We start from the raw sequence: 24,163 nt of genomic DNA, 5'->3' as shown, positions 1-24,163 counted from the left end.
AAAAAATATTTTTGAAAGTAGTCTGTTAATAATCTTATAAACCAAATTTTCTGGCTACGAGTTTTGTGAAAAAAAAACTTACTAAAAACTCTATTTCATTGTGAAAAAGTGACCAGCTTGAAGTGTAACGGATAGCCCTGTAAACCATATTGTAAATGGAGTTCAATTTGAAATTCTTAAAACATGTACTATAAAAGTTATTGGCAAGTCCCGTGTACGATTTTTTCCTGTATACCGACGTGGTAAATTCACCATTATCTCTACTGACTCTAATGTCTAAGAAAGGCAGAGAGTTGTTATTTCATTTTCCATAGTAAATTTCATATTTTGGGGTTGTGTGTTGATATAATCTAGAAACAACTTATTTTGCCAGGGCTCGTTGAATAACACGAAAGTGTCATCGACATATCGTCTATAGTATGCGGGCTTACGCACATCTGGGCAGTTAGTTAAAAAAGTTTCCTCTAAAGAAGACATAAAAATGTTAGCAAAAACAGGTCCCAAAGGGGAACCTATAGCAACTCCATTGACCTGCGAGAAAAGTTGACCGTTAAAAACAATCATAGAGTCTTGCACAGCAAGCTTAAGAAGCGTCTTGAAGAGTTGTTTGTTAAAACCATTAAAAGTTATATGATCTTCGTAAAAATTTTTATCTAAAATAATCTTAATAGTCTCATTTAAAGGAACATTTGTAAAGAGTGATTCTACATCAAAACTAGTCATATGTAGATCACCATCCTGTAAAACATTTGTTCTTGAAACTCATATCCATTTTTCAGTGTGAATTGGTTATAAGCAAACTCGTTAAGTAAAGTAACTAGATATTTAGATATTGTTACGAAGTGCCAAGTATCTGGTTACCATGCATCAAATATTACCTCACCAAAAGCCAGACACCTGAACCCTCATAACACATTTAAACGACTGAATACTCTAAAGGCAACAGTGATCCCTTAACACTTACCAGTATTGCAGAAAATCAGACTAAGTTCATCAAAACAGGTGTGAGGTAATCTTGTAAGTAATTAAATTAATCAAAGGGCATCACTCCTTCAACAACTTTCAAACTCTAAGTATTTCCCTGATTTCAGAAGTCTAAGTACTTTCCTGGTTCTAAGTCACTTCAAGAAAATTGAAGGAAAGCAAATCAATTACCACTCTATGTTTCTACCTAACATAAATATAATCATAATTAAATATATTTATACTGGTGTAAGATAAAGAAAACACTTATAAAAATTTTAAATACAAAAATTTATTATTAAATTCAAAATTTATAAGTGAAATTCACAATATCAGGGAAAATTACTGTTACTAGAAAACAAAGTAAAGTTTAATTAATTCTTGAATCAAATTAAGTAAAATTAAATCAAAATTAATTTATCACAAAATTCAAGAAAATTAATTCAATTGAAATTCAAAAGTGTTAGGCAATAATTGAAAATTTGAAATTAATTCACAAGTGCTAAACAACAATAAAACTTGAAAAGAATTCTAAGTAAATGCAAATCAATTCACAAGTGTTAAATTTAATTAAATGTGCAATGATAAAGCAATGAAAATAACTAAGTCAATTAAATGGTGAATGTAAATGAAAATATAAAACAAAAGACACACTTCAATAAGAAAATGAATAAGTGCACAAACAATGGAACAGACAAACACAAAAAATATCAGCAATGTGTAAAAGTGTAAATCTTTTTCATTCAAAAACACTAACCAACAGTTTTTACCAAACCTTCGTAACAGACAACAGTTCCTATCAATTATTAGTTAAACACAATTCCTATCCGTTATTAGTTAAACACACTCCCTATCCATTATTAGTTAAACATACTCCCTATCCATTATTAGTTGCAACTAATAAAAATATAACACACTTTACCTTTTTTGGTATACCAACTTCTTTCTTTCTCTTGTATATTACACTTTCACAAAAAAACCAGGCGCCGTTACGAAATGTTTGTTCAGATTCCACAAAAGAAATTAAATAAACTAAATAAATTCTAAGAAATATCAAATATACAATTCTCACAAGTTATGAGTGACCAAATTTACGTTACGTTAAAATAATCTCGATGTCGAGTGAGAGAGAGAGAGAGCGAGAGAGAGAGAGGGAGATCTAACTGCCTCGAGGTCTTAAGATCGAATGAAAATCTCTTACTTTATGGAAATGACAGAGCAGATGTCTCAAAACGTTCTAGGCACGAAAGCTTCTCGAAAGTTCTGAAATCTGACGCAATCTTACATACAAAAAGTGCAATACCCACGTGGGACTTGACAAAGATATACACGTACAAGACAAGACTGCTCAACAGATACGTACCCGATTGAAACGGAGGGTAAACGATAATTAAGATTGACATATTTTGATGACCACGTAAAAAGAGTCGAGCTCATTATCAAACGCGCTGACAGAGCAGGGAAGCAAACGGATCTCGCAGACTAATCTTAAAGTGCTGACATAAAAGTTAAACATTTGCAGCTTTGAAAAGACAAGGATCTCTCTCTTTACGTTATATATATATTCTTTTACAAGACGTTAATGCAAAATCTGAACACACATTTTAAAACATCCTATTCTAAGCTATCTAGGAATCTGAAAAAATGTTACACAATCTACAAGACATTTCAAAGAGGGGAAAACATGCATTTTGAAAGTAGCAATATATAATAATATTCAATAAGCTGGACTATTGTATGCTGCCCTAATAGGTCTAATGGGAACACCATCCTTGTGTATTTTAGGGAGACCATATAAAATACTAAATGAAGAGCCGGTTACAAATAGTCTTTGGTAGGTGGCTTCATTTAAAATACCCTCATTTTTCAATTTCCTTAAGAATCTGTTAACCTTATCCTCCCTCTTATAAATTTCTAAAAAAACTAGGCTCACCCAGAGACTGAAATTTGGAGTTATCTGCAAGGATGAGATTAACCTTCCTTATCAATATATTCCTGCTTATTAAGCAGCACAACACCTTTACCTTTATCAGGTCTGCAAATGATTAGATCTTCACGTTTACCAAGATTCTTAAGTACATTCAGATATTCTTTTTTTTTTTTTTTTTTTTTTTTTTTTAAAGAACGGGGTTCAAGACACTTTCAGCTTCGTTTAGGTCTTATGCAGCAAGAAAGATAATTTATGTTGTAAGCGATCAACAAATGACAGATCTTGAAACAACAGTTTACATAATTGGCAGACAGTGGTACGAGTATTTTCAATAAATCGCTGTTTCGTATCGATCTCCTTCTGTAGTTCGTCTAAGGCGCTTTTGTAGAATTCGGTGTGATAAAGCGATATCTTGTAGAGTTTGAATTTCACAAACTTAGGGTATGCGTTGTTTATTAGACAGTACTGCAGACAATCTAAATCACACTTGGCTTTCTTCAACTAAAGGGTTAGCTTCTCCTAATTCCTCGAGGTGGACTTGGTCACTGGCGGATAACGGTGTCTAAGGATCTGAGAGAAGTGTCGAATCTGGCGAAGTCACAGTCTGAAGACGAAGAGGAAGGCGAAAAAAAGCCGATGTATCATCGTAGATGAATTAAAAGGTTCCAGATGAGATATTGTATCGATAATCAGCAGGGTCCATCAAACATAAAAAAAAATCCATGGTTTATTACAAAAACGTTTCGCACATAAACTCAGTGCATCATCAGTCTGTAAAATTAAAACATACTTATTAAAACTATTATAAATAACAGTAAATGTAAATATATATATATATATATATATATGTATATATATATATATATATATATATATATACATATGTATATTTATATATATAAAACTGTGTTACGGGGTCCTTACGTACCCATCGAACCCATATGGTGTAATCCTTTTACGTCTGATGTGATTAAGACTCTCAATATAATCAACTGAGCTAAACCCTTAGTGTTTACCTAAGTATTACCCAATCTGAAGGAGGCCCTCGGCCGTAATTTTGTATATGATCGCCCCCCATTATCAAGACTATTATCAGATCAGCTTCACTTTCTCCGCCACAGTTGTTCGCTCCCAGGTACAATCACGTTATATCATTAATTGATTTTATATTGGTCACTATTAATTGATCGTGAAATCTATACAGACATCATAACAGTGTGTTTATCGTAATAGCGCTCATCGGAAAAGTGTGTTTAGTGAAAGCAGCTGAAGCTATTGTGTAAGCTTATGAAAGGTATTGTAATTTGTGCAAGTTTTTAACCATAGTTGAAACTTGAAATTTAGTTTACAAAGTGACTTTGCATCTACATTTCATTTTCATGTTTTTGTGTTCCTTTTGGATTTACTGCTTTTTCATATTTTGTGTTTACAGTCTCTTAGTTCGATGAACGGTTGGTTGTTTGGCGGCATTGGACTCTAGATGAAACTAGCTTTTTTTGTCAGAACTGCTTCTTGCTCCAAAGTTGCCTGTGAGTTCGGTAGGATGTAAAAGGAAATAGGAGACCTGGTGTCAACCAACAAACTGTGAAACCGCCTCAGTGGCGTGCTCGGTATGGTCTTGACCTGCCACCTCGGTGGCCGCGAGTTCGATTCTCGGGCATTCTATTGAGGTGTTAGAGATGTGTATTCTGGTGATAGAAGTTCACTCTCGACGTGGTTCGGAAGTCACGTAAAGCCGTTGGTCCCGTTGCTGGATAACCAATGGTTCCATGCAACGTAAAAACACCATACAATAAAACAAACCAACCAACCAACTGCGACGCCAGTCAACCATGGAAGCTCGTGTTCACGTAAGGTAAGAGTTTTACATTTGGATATTTGTTATTTCATAAAAAAAAAAGTTACATTCGCTGCAGGTCCACAATAATATAGCATGTGAGTATATATATGGTCTTTAATGACTGAAGATGAACCTAGTAAAAGGTTCGAAAGCTTTTAATATCCATTAAAGACCATATACTCACATGGTATATTATTGTGGACCTGCAACCATTGTCATTTTCGACACGGAAAACTGTGCCCACAAATGTTACATTGTTGAAGCGACGGAACTTCCGAAGAAAAAATAACGAGAATCTTCTCAGAATTTATCCACCGTTGTATATTCATAACAGATGTTAGCCTAGGGTTGGTCTAATTCAGGTACTGTAGACAACCATAATTTCAAGTCAGGCAAAATACTATTTAATATAATATAGACACCAAATTTTTTTATCGTAATTTTTTTTATACAACTTCGAGATTTTCCCCAGAGGGTAATTTATAATGCAAAGAAAAAGATTATAATTTATTAATCTGAAAAAAGGAAAAGAAAAAAATGTGATAAATAAATAATAGGATTCATTAGTGGAAAATTTCTGTTTACAATTTTCATAATGAGAATGGGGCATTAAATGTTTATCCTCCTAGTTTTCATTGCCCTCCATTCATGGGGAACCTTTTGAAGATCTAAGTGATCAGTTGTTTCACTTTCACAAGCTAAAAGCATTAGATAATGTAAACTTTTTTCTTTTGTTACATATAGTTATGTTGGTATAGGCGTATGTATGCGTTTCTGGGTGTGTCGTATATATATATATCGATTCATAATTTTTTGCATACATATGTACGTACATATATACACGCACACACACTAAACAGATGTGTGTTTGAACAACACTGTCTATCTTTTGCCAACTCATTAATAATTTTATAATCAACATTGAGGGGGAGCAACCCGTCCCTCCTACCCGCCCATCCCTGCACTACTCATCTATCTAAGAAAAAGTTTTGGTCATTATCAGACAATCGAGGATTGTATAAGATGCAAACGCTCCTCGGAGGGCAATCAAACGATATCATTCCTCCAGTGCCGAACGAGCCATTCAGATCAACCATGACCACACAGAGAGAAATCCCCGTCACCTACGAAGACCAGGGTCATTTCCTCCATTATGGAAGGGTGCTACTGGTTAAACCAGGCAAAACGACCCTGCCGATTAGGTAAGAGAATGCCAGTTTGGTTTTTCTTGCCAAACAAAAAAAGGATTACTTTCTTATGCGTGTTTGGTTGAGTGTTGCACTTGAATAGCGATTAGTTATCTCTCCATCACTGGCTGCGTGGAGGAAAATAAGCGTGTTTGCGCGTCCGCGCTTATCGAAGGCGTCGCAGGAATGAGTCTAGTGACGATGCAGAACTGTTGAAACCATTATGCCTCTGCTACAGATAATTATTTAACAATTCAAAATCCAAAATTCCTCGTTATCGTATTACTGTGAGAAATGAAGCTGCCCTCATCGTCGATCGGGACATAGACCGGATTAGGGAATGGTTTGGGTCTGTGGGGTATGAGACTAAACTCCAGCGAAGCAAAAACACTACTGATTGATGAACAGATCTCGTACGTATGTCCCACCCCATCTTCCCCATAAGGTGGATGGAACTTGGCTGAACGAGTCTTAATCTTTAATTATTCTAGGTGCAATATAGGCTTTACTTAAGGCTCCTTGCAGCATCCCGTCGGGCCCTAGCTGCAACCCCTTTAATTCCTTTTACTGCACCTCTGTTCCCATTTTCATTCTTCTATCTTACTTTTCACCCTCTTCTAATAGTTGTATCAAAGTGAAACCGCCATGTCTGCTTCTGCCAGTTTTTTTTATTTTTTTTATTTTTTATTTTTATTTTAGATGGCGTGTTTCTGTTTCCTAATAGTAGTAGTAATGACTTGGACCATCGATGGTATCTTGTTTGTCGTTTTTTCATAAGTTGTTTTTCAACAGAAATAGAGGCTTCCTTATCTGTAACAGCATGTTTACTCTCTAAGCGGGTTACATCTTCCTAGAATGGAGCACTCTTGGGTATAATTTTATCATTTTTCCTCTGGAGCAGTACACCACCTGCCCCATAATCAGATGCATCCGTAGCCATGTAAAAAGGTCTATTATAATCTGGGGAAAATCAAAATTGGTGAGGACAATAGTTTCTCTTTTAGTGTTAAATGCTGACTGCTGTTGGATATCCCATTTAAAATCGGTTACTTTTCTTGTCAGATCAGTCAGAGGTCCTGCGATTACTGAATAATTATATACAAATCGCCTATAATAACAACCAGCCATACCTAGAAACCGTTGAACACCTTTCACTGAGGGCGCCTCGGTGGCGTGATTGGTATGGTGTCTGCGTCCCACCTCGGTGGTCGCGGGTTCGATTCTCGGCCATTCCATTGAGGAGTGAGAGATGTGTATTTCTGGTGATAGAAGTTTACTCTCGACGTGGTTCGGAAGTCACGTAAAGCCGTTGGTCCCGTTACTGAATAACCACTGGTTCCATGCAACGTAAAAACACCATACAAACAAACCTTTCACTGAGGTGGGCTCAGGAAATTTTTCTATAGCTGAGTTCTTATGCACTACTTTTATACCATCCTTTGATACAACAGAATCTAAATATACTAGTTCCTCTTTATAGAAATCACATTTTGCTAACTTTACGTCTAGGTTATACTGCCTTAACCTTTCGAAAACTAGTTCCAACTTCCTAAGATGTTTCTCAAGTGTATGTAAAAAGATAACAGTCACCCAAGTTGATAGGTGCGCAACACAACCCAAAGGGCATCCTTAAAAACTCAAAATGTCTCCTGGAGGTGCTAAATGCGGTACATTGTGTACTACTTTTCTCCAGATGAATTGGATGGAAACCTCTTAACAGATCTAATGATGTAAAATAAGAATATTGACCTAAGAGAGACAAATCCACCCTGTGGTAGGGGTGTGAGAATACTACCACAGTAGGTCTTGCGTGTTGTAAAAGGACAACTGCTGCCTTGCAGTCTTACTTTGTTATAAAAGGCTAGGCCCACCACCAATAACTGTGGAAACTGCTGCCTCGCAGTCTTAATTTTTTAGTAAAAGGCTACGCCCACCGTCAATAACTGTGGAAACTGCTGCCTCGCAGTCTTACTTTGTTAGCAAAAGGCTAGGCCCACCACCAATAACTGTGGAAACTGCTGCCTCGCAGTCTTACCTTGTTAGCAAAAGGCTAGGCCCACCGCCAATAACTGCGGAAACTGCTGCCTGGCAGTCTTACTTTGTTAACAAAAGGCTAGGCCCATCACCAATAACTGAGGAAACTGCTGCCTGGCAGTTTTACTTTGTTAGCAAAAGGCCAGGCCCACCGCCAATAACTGTGGAAACTGCTGCCTCGCAGTCTTACTTTGTTATAAAAGGCTAGGCCCACCGCCAATAACTATGGAAACTGCTGCCTGGCCGTCTTACTTTGATATAAAAGCTAGGCCCACCGCCAATAACTGTGGAAACTGCTGCCTCGCAGTCTTACTTTGTTATAAGAGGTAGGGCACCCCTTAATAAACTGTGGAAACTGCTGCCTCGCAGTTTACTTTGTTGCCAAAAAAGGCTAGGCACCGCCAATAAATGTGGAAACTGCTGCCTCGCAGTCTTACTTTGTTATAAAAAGGGCTAGGCCCCAACGCCAATAAAACTGTGGGGAAACCTGCTGCCCGCAAGTCTTAACTTGTTAAATAAAAGGCTTAGGCCCACCGCCAATAACTGCATAAAACTGCTGCCTGCAGTTTACTTTGTTAGCAAAGGCTAGGCACACCGCCAATACTGTGGAAACCTGCTGCCTCCGCAGTCTTACTTTGTTATAAAAAAGGCTAGGCCCACCGCCAAGGAAAAAAACTGTGGAAACTGCTTGCCTCGCAGTCTTAAACTGTTGTATAAAAGCTAGCACCGAATAAACTTGCATAAACTGCCGCCTCCGCAGTCTTACTTTGTTTAGGCAAAGGCCCTAGGTCCCCACCTTGTTAGCAAAGGCTAGGCCCACCGCCAATAACAGTGAAAACAGCTGCCTCGCAGTCTTACTTTGTTATAAAAGGCTAGGCCCACTGCCAATAACTGTGGAAACTGCTGCCTCGCAGTCTTATTTTGTTAGCAAAAGGCTAGGCCCAACGCCAATAACTGTGGAAACTGCTGCCTCGTAGTCTTACTTTGTTATAAAAGGCCAAGCCCACCGCCAATATCTGTGGAAACTGCTGCCTCGCAGTCTTACTTTGTTATAAAAGGCTAGGCCCACCGCCAATATCTGTGGAAACTGCTGCCTCGCAGTCTTACTTTGTTATAAAAGGCTAGGCCCACCGCCAATAACTGTGGAACCTGCTGCCTCGCAGTCTTACTTTGTTAGCCAAAGGGTAGGCCCACCGCCAATAACTGTGGAAACTGCGGCCTCGCAGTCTTATTTTGTTAGCAAAAGGCTAGGCCCACCGCCAATAACTGTGGAAACTGCTGCCTCGCAGTCTTAATTTGTTAGCAAAAGGCTAGGCCCACCACCAATAACTGTGGAAACTGCTGCCTCGCAGTCTTACTTTTTTATAAAAGGCTAGGCCCACCGCCAATAACTGTGGAAACTGCTGCCTCGCAGTCTTACTTTGTTAGTAAAAGGCTAGGCCCACCGCCAATAACTGGAAACTGCTGCCTCGCAGTCTTACTTTGTTATAAAAGGCTAGGCCCACCGCCAATAACTGTGGAAACTGCTGCCTCGCAGTCTTACTTTGTTAGCAAAAGGCTAGGCCCACCGCCAATAACTGTGGAAACTGCTGCCTCGCAGTCTTACTTTGTTAGCAAAAGGCTAGGCCCACCGCCAATAACTGCAGAAACTGCTGCCTCGCAGTCTTACTTTGTTAGCAAAAGGCTAGGCCCACCGCCAATAACTGCAGAAACTGCTGCCTGGCAGTCTTACTTTGTTAGCAAAAGGCCAGTCCCACCGCCAATAACTGTGGAAACTGCTGCCTCGCAGTCTTACTTTGTTATAAAAGACTAGGCCCACCGCCAATAACTGCAGAAACTGCTGCCTGGCAGTCTTACTTTGTTAGCAAAAGGCCAGTCCCACCGCCAATAACTGTGGAAACTGCTGCCTCGCAGTCTTACTTTGTTAGCAAAAGGCTAGGCCCACCGCCAATAACTGTGGAAACTGCTGCCTCGCAGTCTTACTTTGTTAGCAAAAGGCTATGCCCACCGCCAATAACTGCATAAACTGCTGCCTGGCAGTCTTACTTTGTTATCAAAAGGCTAGGCCCACCACCAATAACTGCGGAAACTGCTGCCTCGCAGTCTTACTTTGTTATAAAAGGCTAGGCCCACCGCTAATAACTGTGGAAACTGCTGCCTCACAGTCTTACTTTGTTAACAAAAGGCTAGGCCCACCACCAATAACTGCGGAAACTGCTGCCTCGCAGTCTTACTTTGTTATAAAAGGCTAGGCCCACCGCCAATAACTGTGGAAACTGCTGCTTCGCAGTCTTACTTTGTTAACAAAAGGCTAGGCCCACCGCCAATAACTGTGGAAACTGCTGCCTCGCAGTCTTACTTTGTTAACAAAAGGCTAGGCCCACCACCAATAACTGCGGAAACTGCTGCCTCGCAGTCTTACTTTGTTATAAAAGGCTAGGCCCACCGCCAATAACTGTGGAAACTGCTGCCTCACAGTCATACTTTAACAAAAGGCTAGGCCCACACACTAACTCGGAAAATGCTGCTCGCAGTACTCACTTTGTTATAAAAGGCAGGCCCACGCCAATAACTGTGAAACTGCTGCCGGCCGTCTTACTTTGTTAGTAAACGGCTAGGCCCACGCCACTTAAAACTGTGGAAACTGCTGCTCGCAGTCTTCGTTTGTTATAAAAGGCTAGGCCACCGCCAATAACTTGGAAACTGCTGCCTCGGCAGTCCTTATTTGTTTAGCCATTTAGGCTTAGCCCACACACCGCCAATAATGCGGAAACTGGCGGCCTCGCAGGTCCCCTTAATTTTGTTACCAAAAGGCCTGGGCCCCGTCAATAAAACCTGTGGAAACTGCTTGCCTCGCAGTCTTATTTTGTTTAGCCAAAAGCCTTTGGCCCACCACCAATAAACTTGGGAACTTGCTGCCCTCGCAGTCTTACTTTTTTATAAAAGGCTAGGGCCCACCGCCAATAACTGTGGAAACTTGGGGGCTGCTCGCAGTCTTACTTTTGTTATCCAAGGCTAGCCTCACCGCAATAACCGTGGAAACTGCTGCCTCGCAGTCTTACTTTGGTTATAAAAGGCTAGCCCACCACCAATAACTGTGGAAACTGCTGCTGGCATCTTACTTTGTTATAAAAGTCTAGGCCATGCCGCCATAACTGTGGAAACTGCTGCCTCGCAGTCCTTACTCTTGTTAGCACAAGGCTAGGCCACCATCCATAACGTGAACTGCTTGCCTCGCAATCTTACTTTGTATCAAAAGGCTAGGCCCACCGCCAATAACTGTGGAAACTGCTGCCTCGCAGTCTTACCTTTGTATAAAGGCTAGCCCACCGCCAATAACTGTGGAAACTGCTGCCCTCGCAGTCTTACTTTGTTAGCCAAAGGCTAGCGCCACCGCCATAACCTGTGGAAACTGCTGCCTTCGCAGTCTTACTTTGTTAGAAAAGGCTAGGCCCACCGCCAATAACTGTGGAAACTGCTGCCTGTCGTCTTATTTTGTACCAAAAGGCTAGGCCCACCCCAATAAACTGTGGAAAACGCTGCCTTCGCAGTCTTACTTTGTTACAAAAGGCTATGGCCCACCGCCAATAACTGTGGAAACTGCTGCCTCGCAGTCTTACTTTGTTACAGCAAAAGGCCTAGGCCACCGCCAATAACTGCAAAGAAACTGCTGCCTGGCCAGTCTACTTTGTTAGCAAAAAGGCAGGTAACCCACGCCAATAACTTTGTTGGAAAACTGCTGCCATTGCAGTCTTACTTTGTTATAAAAGGGTAGGCCCACCGCCAATAACTGTGGAAACTGCTGCCTTGCAGTCTTACTTTGTTATAAAAGGCTAGGCCCACCGCCAATAACTGTGGAAACTGCTGCCTCACTGTCTTACTTTGTTAGCAAAAGGCTAGGCCCACCGCTAATAACTGCAGAAACTGCTGCCTGGCAGTCTTACTTTGTTAGCAAAAGGCCAGGCCCACCGCCAATAACTGTGGAAACTGCTGCCTTGCAGTCTTACTTTGTTATAAAAGGGTAGGCCCACCGCCAATAACTGTGGAAACTGCTGCCTTGCAGTCTTACTTTGTTATAAAAGGGTAGGCCCACGCCAATAACTGTGGAAACTGCTGCCTTGCAGTCTTACTTTGTTATAAGGCTAGGCCCACCGCCAATAACTGTGGAAACTGCTGCCTCACTGTCTTACTTTGTTAGCAAAAGGCTAGGCCCAACGCCAATAACTGTGGAAACTGCTGCCTCGCAGTCTTACTTTGTTAGCAAAAGGCTAAGCCCACCGCCAATAACTGCGGAAACTGCTGCCTGGCAGTCTTACTTTGTTAACAAAAGGCTAGGCCCACCACCAATAACTGCGGAAACTGCTGCCTCGCAGTCTTACTTTGGTAGCAAAAGGCTAGGCCCACCGCCAATAACTGTGGAAACTGCTGCCTCGCAGTCTTACTTTGTTATAAAAGGCTAGGCCCACCGCCAATAACTGTGGAACCTGCTGCCTCGCAGTCTTACTTTGATATAAAAGGCTAGGCCCACCGCCAATAACTGTGGAAACTGCTGCCTCGCAGTCTTACTTTGTTATAAGAGGCTAGGCCCACCGCCAATAACTGTGTGAAAACTGCTGCCTCACAGTCTTATTTTGTTAGCAAAAGGGTAGGCCCACTGCCAATAACTGTGGAAACTGCTGCCTGGCAGTCTTACTTTGTTAGCCAAAGGGTAGGCCCACTGCCAATAACTGTGGAAACTGCTGCCTTGCAATCTTAGTTTCTCCAAGGTTTATTACAAAAAATGATTGTCTGAATACATTCAAAACAATTGCTATAAGGTCTAAGGCAGCGACAATGCCAAACCCGTTCTGGCGGCTGGTGTATTCACAGACACTATTACTGTTAATATTAATATTATTCTGTTGTTCGGTTAACTGACTGCAGATAGCAATGTGACCTGGTTACGTCGTCTTCTGTTGTGTTTACGTTTTGCTTAGGTTTCGAACTTGCAGGTTGTGACTCGAAAACAACCATACAAAACTCCTATCTCTCTCCACCTTCTCATCATCACACTATCATAGTTAGAATGAATTATAATATTACTATTACTTTTATTAAACATGTAAACAGGGACGCCACACCCTGAAGTGAATTTTGCTAAGAAAAGCCACATTAACCCATTGCTTTAATAACCTATATCTATTTTACAGATTCAAAAGGTTTGCCAATATCATCTACAACTTCGACTACAGGAGAGACGATGTCTGCTTGTTCACTTTTCCCAAAAGTGGGACAGTTTGGACAGCCGGAATCATCTGGGCCATGACGCACATGGAGGAATTGGAGAGAGCAAAGACAGAGAGTCTCAATAACAGAGTTTTCTATGTTGATAATGTGAGTTTAAACAGCGCGCTTTCTCTCTCTCTCTGTTATACTGTGCATTCCTCATTTCCTGTCTTTTTGCAGCTAAGCCAGGTATTCACGATCAGGTTTACCTGTCAGTTCACCCACGACCGTCCGATGGATGAGCGTCCAAGAACTGTCAGTCAGACAGTCACCTCGAGGTCATGGCCCTCTAATATGACCTAGCCTTCGTCGTGGCACACTATATGGCAGCGATGGAAGCCACTGGCTGATGAGGAGGTGGAGCTACATAGACTAGCTGCTGCGGCAATTCACTTAAAAATGGGAAAAAAGCAAAAAGGCTTAACAGGGTATGGTCTAAATATTGCGTTTTAAAGAGAGATGTCTATTCTCATAAAATACTAAAGATTAAGGTTAAATCAGAACTGGGGGTTGGTTCAGTTATTCATGAAATGGATTGAGAAGCCTCCTTTCACTAATAACGCCTTTCATAAAAAGGCAGGACGCTGGCCTAGCCTATACCAAATTGCCTATCACTTGGAAGTTTTTTTTTTATAAGGTTTGGACTCACAATGGTCTACAGATTGCGCCACTAGGTCTAACAATGAAATGAATTAGGCCTAGTTTATTCATATTCTGGTCCGAGCAGCTGAGATCCTTCCAGGGCGAAATCCAGCATGCGATCGCCTGTCGGCAGGTCATAAGAACTTTGGTTAATTCCATCAGCTCATCCATTCTGGCGAGTGGACTGACTCCTCCCACAAACTGTCATCTACACGTAAGTCTTAACGTCAGTTTCGATGAACTGACAGGTAAACCTGATCGTGAATGCCTGGCCTTACACAGTGTATAGTATACAATGATCTTTTAGCCTCCCTCGAGTAACTGTCTATAGCTTTGTATGTAGTCTTCAATTCAAAGAATATACTTTGTTGTTCTCCACATTCCAGGATTTTATACAAACTTTCAAAGATCAAGACCACAGGGAGAAGCTGAAAAAGTTGTGTCCAGATGCAAAGGAAGAAGATGGAGTAGTCCTACAGTTGGCAGCCCTGGAAAAAGGACGGCGCATAATATGGAGTCATCTGCCTTTTGATCTCCAGAATCCTGACGTTCTTGATAAGTGTAAAGTTAGTAAATAATAATATGATTTTCCTTGTATAAAAAACGAAAGAGGTTCAAGAATTAAATAGGCTTGTAAGCTCATGACAATGGTCAAGTGTCCTACCTGTATAAGACCATTGACTTATTGCCTTTTCTTGTCTTGGCTTTTATTGTGGCACAACGGAACGTCTAAAGTTTTGGTTTTCCATAATATTCAAGTATCACAACAGAGATTTAGGACTGTGCATAGGATTCTTAAAAGGAAAGGATTTTTAAAAGTAAGGACCAGTTTTTTCGTTTCTTGTTCTTCAAATTTTATCATTAATCTGTTCACTAGCCTATGAATACCTGAACGAAATATCTTCTTACATTTCTTTCCCATTTAGGCCTTGTTCACACAAGGCGGAAACTGCGGTCGCAACTGCACGGGTGCAGATACTGGTAATCGTGCATATTATGGCGCTTATCCACACGGTTTAATTGAATATTAAAACCCTTACAGGAAGGGCTTAGTATATATCAAGCACATCCCTCAGGAAGGCAAACTTCACGGTTGGCCAATTTAAGAAAAAAAAAAAACACTGAATGGCAAGAGGAAGATATGCAAATTCAAATGCTGTCAAAAAGAAATTCTAAACATTTTTCTGCACCTTCCACGGGAAGATGAAAGTGAATATTTACAACCCTGTTTAGGGCCTCTTTTCTAAGATACTTGTAAAATTATGTTAATTTGACCAAGTTATACATGTTTTTTCTAATAATTTATTTTATTTTATTTTGTAAAATTATAATTATATACAGCTTACATAATATCATAACGGATAAAAACTAAAATCAGTAACAGATTCTGAGGACAGTATATTTATTGTAAAATATCTATTAGATTGACTGAGATGGGGGACCTGCAGATACTTTTTGTGAGGTATAAATTTTTTGCCTCATATTTCTTTGCATTTTGCAAAATTACAGTTCTATCATAAGAGATGAGCACTAAAACGAACAACAATCCCTGGGTCTATTTATGAGCAATGAATAAAAAGCCATTAGGGGATAGAGAGGAGCAGAACATTATTCCTTCATCAAGTCTCAAGCACATTGATCTCCCTCTGTCCTGTGCTGAGCTACTACAGTAGCCAGAAGTCAAAATATTCATGGACCATTGAAGTGACATGAACATTGTTCCCGCTAAATTCATCCAAATCGTTGGCGCGGAATGTTAATACTCATATGAGTTAGCCCGCCCATTCCTCAAACTTGTTATAGATCCTCATATGATCATGCCCATCCAAATAAGGGTTAATATGGAAGTGGAGGAAATATATATATATATATATATATATATATATAAAATGGTATATATATATATATATATAATATCCCCTTTTTATATTTTTATATGCATATATATGTATATAAATATATATATATATATATATCTAATAAAAAGGAGGCCCACACACCAAAATGTAGAGAGAAAAGTACTATATTTCAGAGACTGCTGTCTCTCTCTTCAGGTATATGAATGAGAAAAGTTTACAGAAAAGGTGGTATTTATACCAAGAGATTCGTCCACAAGTAAGCCAATTTAGGTGGTCCAACCCCGCTGATAATTCTTCCTTTAATCTTCTTAACGCGTTGTTGAATGAACACTGCGTCGACGATGTCCGAGGTCCAATTCCCTTTTGAGATGTTCATTACCTGCTTCTCTTTTATTAAGGCCGATTCCATCATTTGACTCTTGTACCGGCAGTTTGCTGCTATAAATTACACGTGACATATTCCAGTTTATTCTATGGTTATGTTCATTTTTATATGAATTGAAAATAGCCGAGTTCTGTTGTCCATACCTAACTGACCGTTTGTGTTTTGTATTAATCTCTGGGGAAGTGATTTACCTGTAAATCGATGTAAGATTGGTCACAGTCCTGGCATGGGATCTCATATACCCCAGAGTTTTTGGGCGATGTCTTTTGTTGGACGTTAATCAGGGATTTGGCTAAGGTATTTGGGTAGGTAAATGCAAAAGGGTTGGATTTCCCAAGGTGTGAGTTACTCTCTTAATCGTCTCCAGGTGGGGAATTTTTATTTTATTGTTGGGTGTGTCTCTGGTCTTGTCTTTAGGGGGTCGGTAGAAAATTACGTTTGCTTTTTGAATTGCTTTCTCAATTATATGGTCAGGATACTTTAAAGATGAAAGTTGCTTGCGAATTAGTTCAAATTCTTTTTCCAGGAAATCTGGGGAACAAATTCGTAAGGCTCTTAAGAATAGGTTGCTAGCTAGACTTATCTTGATAGTATTGTCATGATAGCTAAAGTAGTGATATGAAAGTGAGAACGTTGGCTTTCTGTAATATGGTAAATTTTGTATTCTGTCGTGTCTCTGATTATTAAAACATCAAGAAAAGGAATTTTGTTGTCTGTTTCCCATTCAACTTTAAATTTGATGCTGGGCACTAATGCGTTTAATTTTGAGAGGAATTCATTAAAATTACCCCACTTATTATCCCAAAATGTTAGTATGTCATCCACGTATCTCATCCACAGCATGTTTTTGGGTTTTATTGCATTTATTACTGTAGTTTCAAAGTATTCCATGTACAGATTGGCTAAAATAGGACTTAAAGGACTACCCATACTACACCCGAATTTTTGCTTGTAGAATGATTCCCGAATGAAAATACTTATTAGATGCACATAATTCAACTAACTTTATTATTTTGTCAAGTGCCAAAGGGAAATGATCTGAATAGGGGGATATTTTTCCCTTTTTCCCTTAAAAACTGAAGAACGTCCTGTACTGGTACTTTTGTGAATAGGGAGTCTACGTCAAGGCTTAAAAGTTTTATGTTGTGAAGTGGTATATGTGCTTCTCTGAATTTTGTGACAAAAGTCTTCCGAGTGTTTGATGTGACTGGGAGAGTGCCTAAAAAAGGAGAAAGGAGGCCAGCTAACCATTTAGAAATTTTGTAATTGAAAGCTCCGGCGCATGAAACGATGGGTCTGAATGGAAGATTGTCTTTGTGAGTTTTTGGGAAGACCATAAAAGTAGGGTGGTAATTTTAGGATTAATTACTTTAAATTTCTCTAATAGTTCAATACTCTTTTTGTCTTTGCCAATTAATCTTACTTTCCGAAAAAATTCTGTTGGGAACAGTTCTGGAGGGGATTTTTCGTCAGTTTTTCGTAAGTATTTGTGTCGCTAAGGAGCTGGTTGATTTTGTCGAGGTAGAAGTCTTTGTCCATTATTACAATTTTGCCGTCTTTGTCGGATCTACTTATTATAACATCTAACTTTTTTAGCGAGTGGATGGCTATCATGAATCTGCGGGGAACAGGATATTTCTTATGAAGGTCAGTTAAAGCATTTAGTAACACTCCTTTTAAACATATCTCTTCACGGCTGTAGTTTTTGTCAGATATGAATTTATCAAAAGCCACTATGAAGTCTAGGTTGTTTTTGCGGTCTGGCATTAGGGCAAAGGATAAGCCTAAATTTAAAACTAAATGTTGATTTACAGTAAGGGGGGTGTTGGATAAGTTTAAAACTTTGTCTTGTTGTTCAAGATTATTCCATGCGCTATTATCTATTAGGTTATTTAACTTGCGTAAAAGTCTGTTGGAATGAGTCACGCTATTATAGGCAGCAATGTCGGAACAGAATGGAATCAGATACCTGTATACGTGGTCCGTAGTGAGGAGGCGAAGATTAGATTGAGTTCCATATATCACTCTGCGTAGCACGAAGATGTCGTTTTCTCGTATTGGTGATTCTTTCTTCCAGGAAAATCTTGTGTGATAGAGGGAAGGGGTTTGATTGCAGAGTCCATCTCCCGAATCCGTACATTTTTGGAAGTACTTGTTCTTTGAGGCATTCTTCCAAAAAGTGTTTTTGGTTTTTTAGCCGGTGTAGTCTGTTCAGTTCTTTTTCAAACTTGCGGAAAACTGGTTTGACTTCTGGAAGTGAGTGAAGAATCGTGGAAAGGCGGTTGAATTTATTTATTGTAAGTAGTCAAATTAATCAAAGGGCATCACTCCATCAACAACTTTAAAAGTCTAAGTATTTCCCTGATTTCTGAAGTCTAAGAACTTCCCTGGTTCTAAGTCACTTCAAGTTAATGAAGGAAAACAGATCAATCACCACTCTATGTTTCTACCTAACATCAATATAATCAAATGCAAATAAACTGGTTAGAAATGAAAACACTTATAAAAATTTTAAATACAAAAATTTATTATTAAACTCAAAATTTATAAGTGAAATTCACAATATCAGAGAAAATTACTGTTACTTGAAAACAAAGTAAAGATTAATTAATTCTTGAATCAGTTAAGTAAAATTAAATCAAAATTAATTTATCAGAAAATTCAAGAAAATTAATTCAATCAAAATTCAAAGTGTTAGGCAAAAATTGGAATTTGGAAATTAATTCACAAGTGCTAAACAATAATAAAACTTGAAAAGAATTCTAAGTAAATGCAAATTATTTCACAAGTGTTAAATCTAATTAAATGTGCAATGATTAATTAATGAAAATAACTAAGTCAATTAAATTGTGAATGCGAATGAAAATACAGAAAAATATGGACAAAACCAAAATTTCAAAAAGTATTAATCACACAGAATATAAAATAAAAAGGCATACTTCAATAAGAAAATGGACACATGCACAAAACATAAAAATCACTTCAAACGAATAAACACAAAACACAAAAATTTGCAATGTGTAAAAGTGTAAATCTTTTCACTCAAAACATTGTAACCATTAGTTATCAGTTTTTACCAAACCTATGTAACCATCAGTTATTATTTTTTACCTAACCACTGTTCCTATCAGTTATTAGTTATTAGTTCTTACCAAACCTCTGTTCCTATCAGTTATTAGTTGCCACTAATAAAAAAATAACACAATTTATACCCTGGTATACCAACTTCTTTCTTTCTTTACTGCAGCTTGTTTCACACTTTCACAAAACCAGGCGCCGTTACAACAACAATGTTTGTTCAGATTCCACAAAAAACACTAAATAACACTAAATAAACTCTAAGAAACATCAAATCCGAAATTCTCAAGTTACGAGTGACCATTCAATAAGTACGAAATCGTTACGTTACTTTAAAATCAAAAGTGCTATGCGATGGAGAGAGAGGGAGAGAGAGAGAGAGGGAGATGTGATCGCTTTGAGAATCTACGCCCAAATGAAAAACTTCTCCCTTACTGAAGCTGGACAGGGGAGATGACACAAAACGTTTTGGGCAATAATTCTTTCTAGGAGCTTCGAAATCTTACGCAACTTTACATACAAAATGTGTAATCTGCACGTGGCACTCGGCAAAGACATACGCGTACGAGACCAGTCTGTTAAAAAAAGACACGTACTCGACTTGATCAACCGAAGCAGAAGTCCCTTATCATACGTGATGACAGAATCCAAAAACACAATGAAGACTCGAGCTCTCTTATCAAACGTGTTGACAAATTTTGAAAAACAACTCTAGCTTTGAACGGACAAAGATATTCTCTCTCTTTCTACATTCTACATTATATATTCTTTTTATATATTATGTTATGCGAAATCTGAACACACATTTAAAACATCCTATCTCTAAGCTAGCTAGAAATCTGAAAAGATGTTGCACAATCTTATACATAATATTTTATACAGTCAATATAGCATTTTGACAGTAGCAATATATAATAATATATATATGTATATATATTATATATATATATATAAATATATATATATATATATATTTTTATATTTATATCATAATATACATATAATATATATATATAATATATATATATATATATATCTATATATATATATATATATATATATATATATATATATATATCCTATATGTATGTATGTATATATGTATGTATAATAATATATATATATATATATATAAAGATATATATATATATATATATGTATGTATGTATATATGTATGTATATATATATATATATATATATATATATATATATATATATATATATATATCTATATATATATAGGATGTCGAATCCTGAACTCTTGAGTATTTGTACACATGCCTCAAGGTGTAAGAATCCTATTGAAAATACACATTTTTCTATCCTTACCTTAACCACCCAAGCATCCTTTCTAATAACACTTGAGTCATTTCCCATTAAATACTTATCACCTAATTTAAACAATCACGACTCTACCACTCCCCTTATGTTGTCCTGAATTGTAGTTTGGTCGGTCCTCACGTTTCTAGTCATTCTGTTATTATCTTTTTGAGCTGATTAGGTAGTCTTTTAGTATTTGTAAGTTAGCCTCTTGTTTAAGAGTTCTACTTTTCTGTGAATTTATATTTGTATTATAGTTTTAATCTATGTTAATGTTTTTATAATAGAAATATTTTTACTTCCAGACTGATGATGTGCCAATGTCTTGGGGCACGAAACGTCTCAATAAACTAATCATGTGAGATATTATACTGCTGGAACCCTTGTTGGAATGTATAACTGTCTGGCCGCCATCATTATATATGTATATATATATCTCCTATCATAGTCTGCATGCCGGGTATTAAGTTTCATGTTAGAAGTAGCTAAAATCCACCTATTTTGAGAGTTCAAACACAAGAAAAACCTAAAAATGCTTATAACTGAATATTATAGAATTTTATAATAGTTTTATCACAAAAAGTGCATTTAGTCACGAAAATGGTATGGAAATTCAGTAATTTGTGAATATTTCTCAATTAAAAATGCCGCGAATTGGCGAATTTCCCACGAATAACAGATAGATATGGTCCACGGAGAAATCAGTGAATAGGCAAGTCCGCGAATCTCAAGTACGCGAATACGGCGGCGTCGACTGTGTGTGTGTGTATGTGTATATGTATATCTATATATATATATATATATAATATATATATATATATATATATATATATATATCTATTATATTTATATATATATATATATATATATATATATATATATATATATATATACAGTATATATATATCGAGCTACAAATGTCCTTTAATATCTAATTCACTCTACCTCGGAATTAATATATTTTCATATATGCTTAACACAAGGGAATTCTTAGGCGACCAATAATTGCCGGCCGAGCCGGGCACGAACCATCAACATCTTCAATTCCTGGTGGCGGGGTGGGCTAAGGCTTCACTGCCAGTCCTGGAATTGAAGATGTTGATGGTTCGTGCCCGTCGGCCGGCAATTCTATTGTCGCCTAAGAATTCCCCTTTGATTAAGCATATATGAAAATATATTAATTCCGAGGTAGAGCGAATTAGATATTAAAGGACATTTGTAGCTCGATATATGTATATGAATCACGGTAATGTGATATGACATATATATATATATATATATATATATATATATATATATATCTATATATATACATATATATTGATATATGTATATATATATATTATTATATATATAGATATATATATATATATATATATCTATATATATTATATATATAATAATTATATAAGGGGAGTGGTAGAGTCGTGATTGTTTAAATTAGGTTATAGGTATTTCATGTGAAATGACTCAAGTGTTATTAGAAAGGATGCTTTGGGTTGTTAAGGTAAGGATAGAAAAATGTGTATTTTCAATAGGAATCTTACACCTTGAGGCATGTGTACAAATACTCAAGAGTTCAGAATTCGACATCCTAGATCCGTCTATAGTTGAATCCCACGTGACTATAATAACAGACTTGCAACAACATCCGTGGTGAGCCAATATGAGTACCAAGGCTCTTGGGCATTTCATATTTATAGATTGCATTGGATAACATAAAATATTGCAGCGAATCCTTATAATGGAAGAGATAAGTATAAGCTGCAAGATTTTATATTATCCAATGTAATCTATAGATACGAATACCCAAGAAGGCTTAGTACTTATATTGGCTCAACCAGGAGATTGTTGCAAGTCCGTTATTATGGTCACATCGGACTCAGCTATAGTATACGGGATATAATAAGCATATCGAACCCCGAACTTTCGAGTATTCGAACACATGCCTCAAAGTGTTAGATTCCTATTGATAAAACACATTTTTCCATCCCTACCTCAACAACCCAACCAACCATCCCATCACGGAGTGCAGTTGGGTCGGTCATCCCCTTTTTAGCCACTCTGCCCTTCCCCTTTAACCTAGTCTTTTAGTGTTCGTTAGTTAGGTTCTCATCAAAAAGCTCTACTTTTCTGTGAATTTATATTTGTTTTTTATTGTTTTGATTTAGTTTGATATTTTTGTAATAATTTTTTTTTTTTAATTCTAGACAGATGGTGTGCCTATGTCTTGGGGCACGAAACTAATCGTGTGAGCTGTTGCCCTGTTGGAACTCCTGTTTTAATATATATATATATATATATATATATATATATATATATATATATATATATATATATATAATGTTTGTGTGTGTCCACAGACCTGTCAGTGTTAACATGCTTTTTGTTGAGAATAATTTACATTCATGAAGGCAGGATACAAATGTGAAGAGGGTAAACTTTGAAATTCGGCAAAAGGGATTAAAATTCGATAAAAAGGAAAGATAACTTATCTGAAAATTTGTCCTTAGTTGATCACATCAGAAACTTGCGTGTCTATTACTTTTCTCCTCCTTCCTTTTCTAAATTAGAAGCTCAAACAGGTTTTCCAAAACAGGTCGTTTCTGTGATTCGTCACCCAAAGGACAATTTGTTTTCTCGATACATTTACTACAACAAGTTTGGAGGTGCCAGTCTTCAGTTTGTAGCGGAGACATTTTTAAGTGGGAGAGCAGTCCACGGAAGTCACTGGCATCACATCAACGAGACTTGGAAAAGGAGGGACCATCCCAACTTGCACATCATGTTCTACGAGGACATGAAAGCGGACATCATGGCTGAGCTTAGGAAGCTGAACGAATTCTTGGGGACGAATCTTACCGAGGATCAGCTGAAAAAGTAAATAACTGCATTGCCTTCTTGATGTTCTCCTGTCGAATACTCTGAGAATATAGACGGTAACTTCTTCAAAATAAGTAGACTGCCTTGATTTTGAATGTTGCTATAGCAGAACTGAGTGAGGTAGGTTGCCCACTAGAGCTGAAAGATAGTCAGAAAGTAATGTGAGGTAAAGAGACCATTCAACAGACATGAAAAGACAGAAACAGATCACTTATATTTTCTATTAAAGGCTAATTGAGTGATCTCAGAGAGGTGAGCTCACAGCCAAAGGGAAGGGTGCTGCAAAACATAATACGATATTTGGACAAAATATCATGAAAATACCCAGTAACTTTGTGCACAAATAAATGTATCAGTAAAGGCATGATCATTTCCACAGGGTAGCAGAGCACACCGCATTCAACAACATGAAAGATCATCCTACAATGTCCCCCAGTTTCGTAAGCTTCAAAGGGTCCTTCTTTCACACTGGCCAAGTGGGATCGTCGAAGGGAAAATTCCCGCCGGGACTTGATGCTCGGTTGGATGCTTGGGTCAAGGAAAATGCTTCGAAGGTCGATCCTGCCTTCAGATATATCTCATAAAAACGATTTTTGACAAAATGGAAATTCGGTGTGGAGTACAATGCTTTAAAATTTGAAAGCCAAACTTTTTGTTTTCTTTAGCATAATCTGTTTGTAAAGGGTTTACCTCGCCTTTATGCATTGCAACAGTAGTGTAACCGACTTGAAAACCTCTTAACCATTTGTAAGAATTAATTTAGGTTGGAAAAAACT

At 37.8% G+C, this 24,163-nt stretch overlaps 1 protein-coding gene across 1 annotated transcript; it reads left to right on the top strand.

Annotated features, from left to right (window-relative positions):
* The first annotated feature begins 5,774 nt into the window (after positions 1 to 5,774).
* On the top strand, positions 5,775 to 24,035 carry LOC135224334 (luciferin sulfotransferase-like). The gene is made up of 5 exons (XM_064263237.1): positions 5,775 to 5,935; positions 13,144 to 13,327; positions 14,248 to 14,427; positions 23,104 to 23,384; positions 23,767 to 24,035. Exons 1-5 carry the CDS (start codon positions 5,829 to 5,831, stop codon positions 23,969 to 23,971), a joined length of 957 nt encoding a protein of 318 aa, XP_064119307.1. The 5' UTR covers positions 5,775 to 5,828; the 3' UTR covers positions 23,972 to 24,035.
* Positions 24,036 to 24,163: the final 128 nt, after the last annotated feature.

The sequence above is a fragment of the Macrobrachium nipponense genome, chromosome 12 (assembly GCF_015104395.2).
Source record: "Macrobrachium nipponense isolate FS-2020 chromosome 12, ASM1510439v2, whole genome shotgun sequence".
NCBI classification, from domain to species: Eukaryota; Metazoa; Arthropoda; class Malacostraca; order Decapoda; family Palaemonidae; genus Macrobrachium; species Macrobrachium nipponense.
Note: the sequence above shows the minus strand (reverse complement) of the source record. Positions and strands in the feature narration are given on the sequence as shown.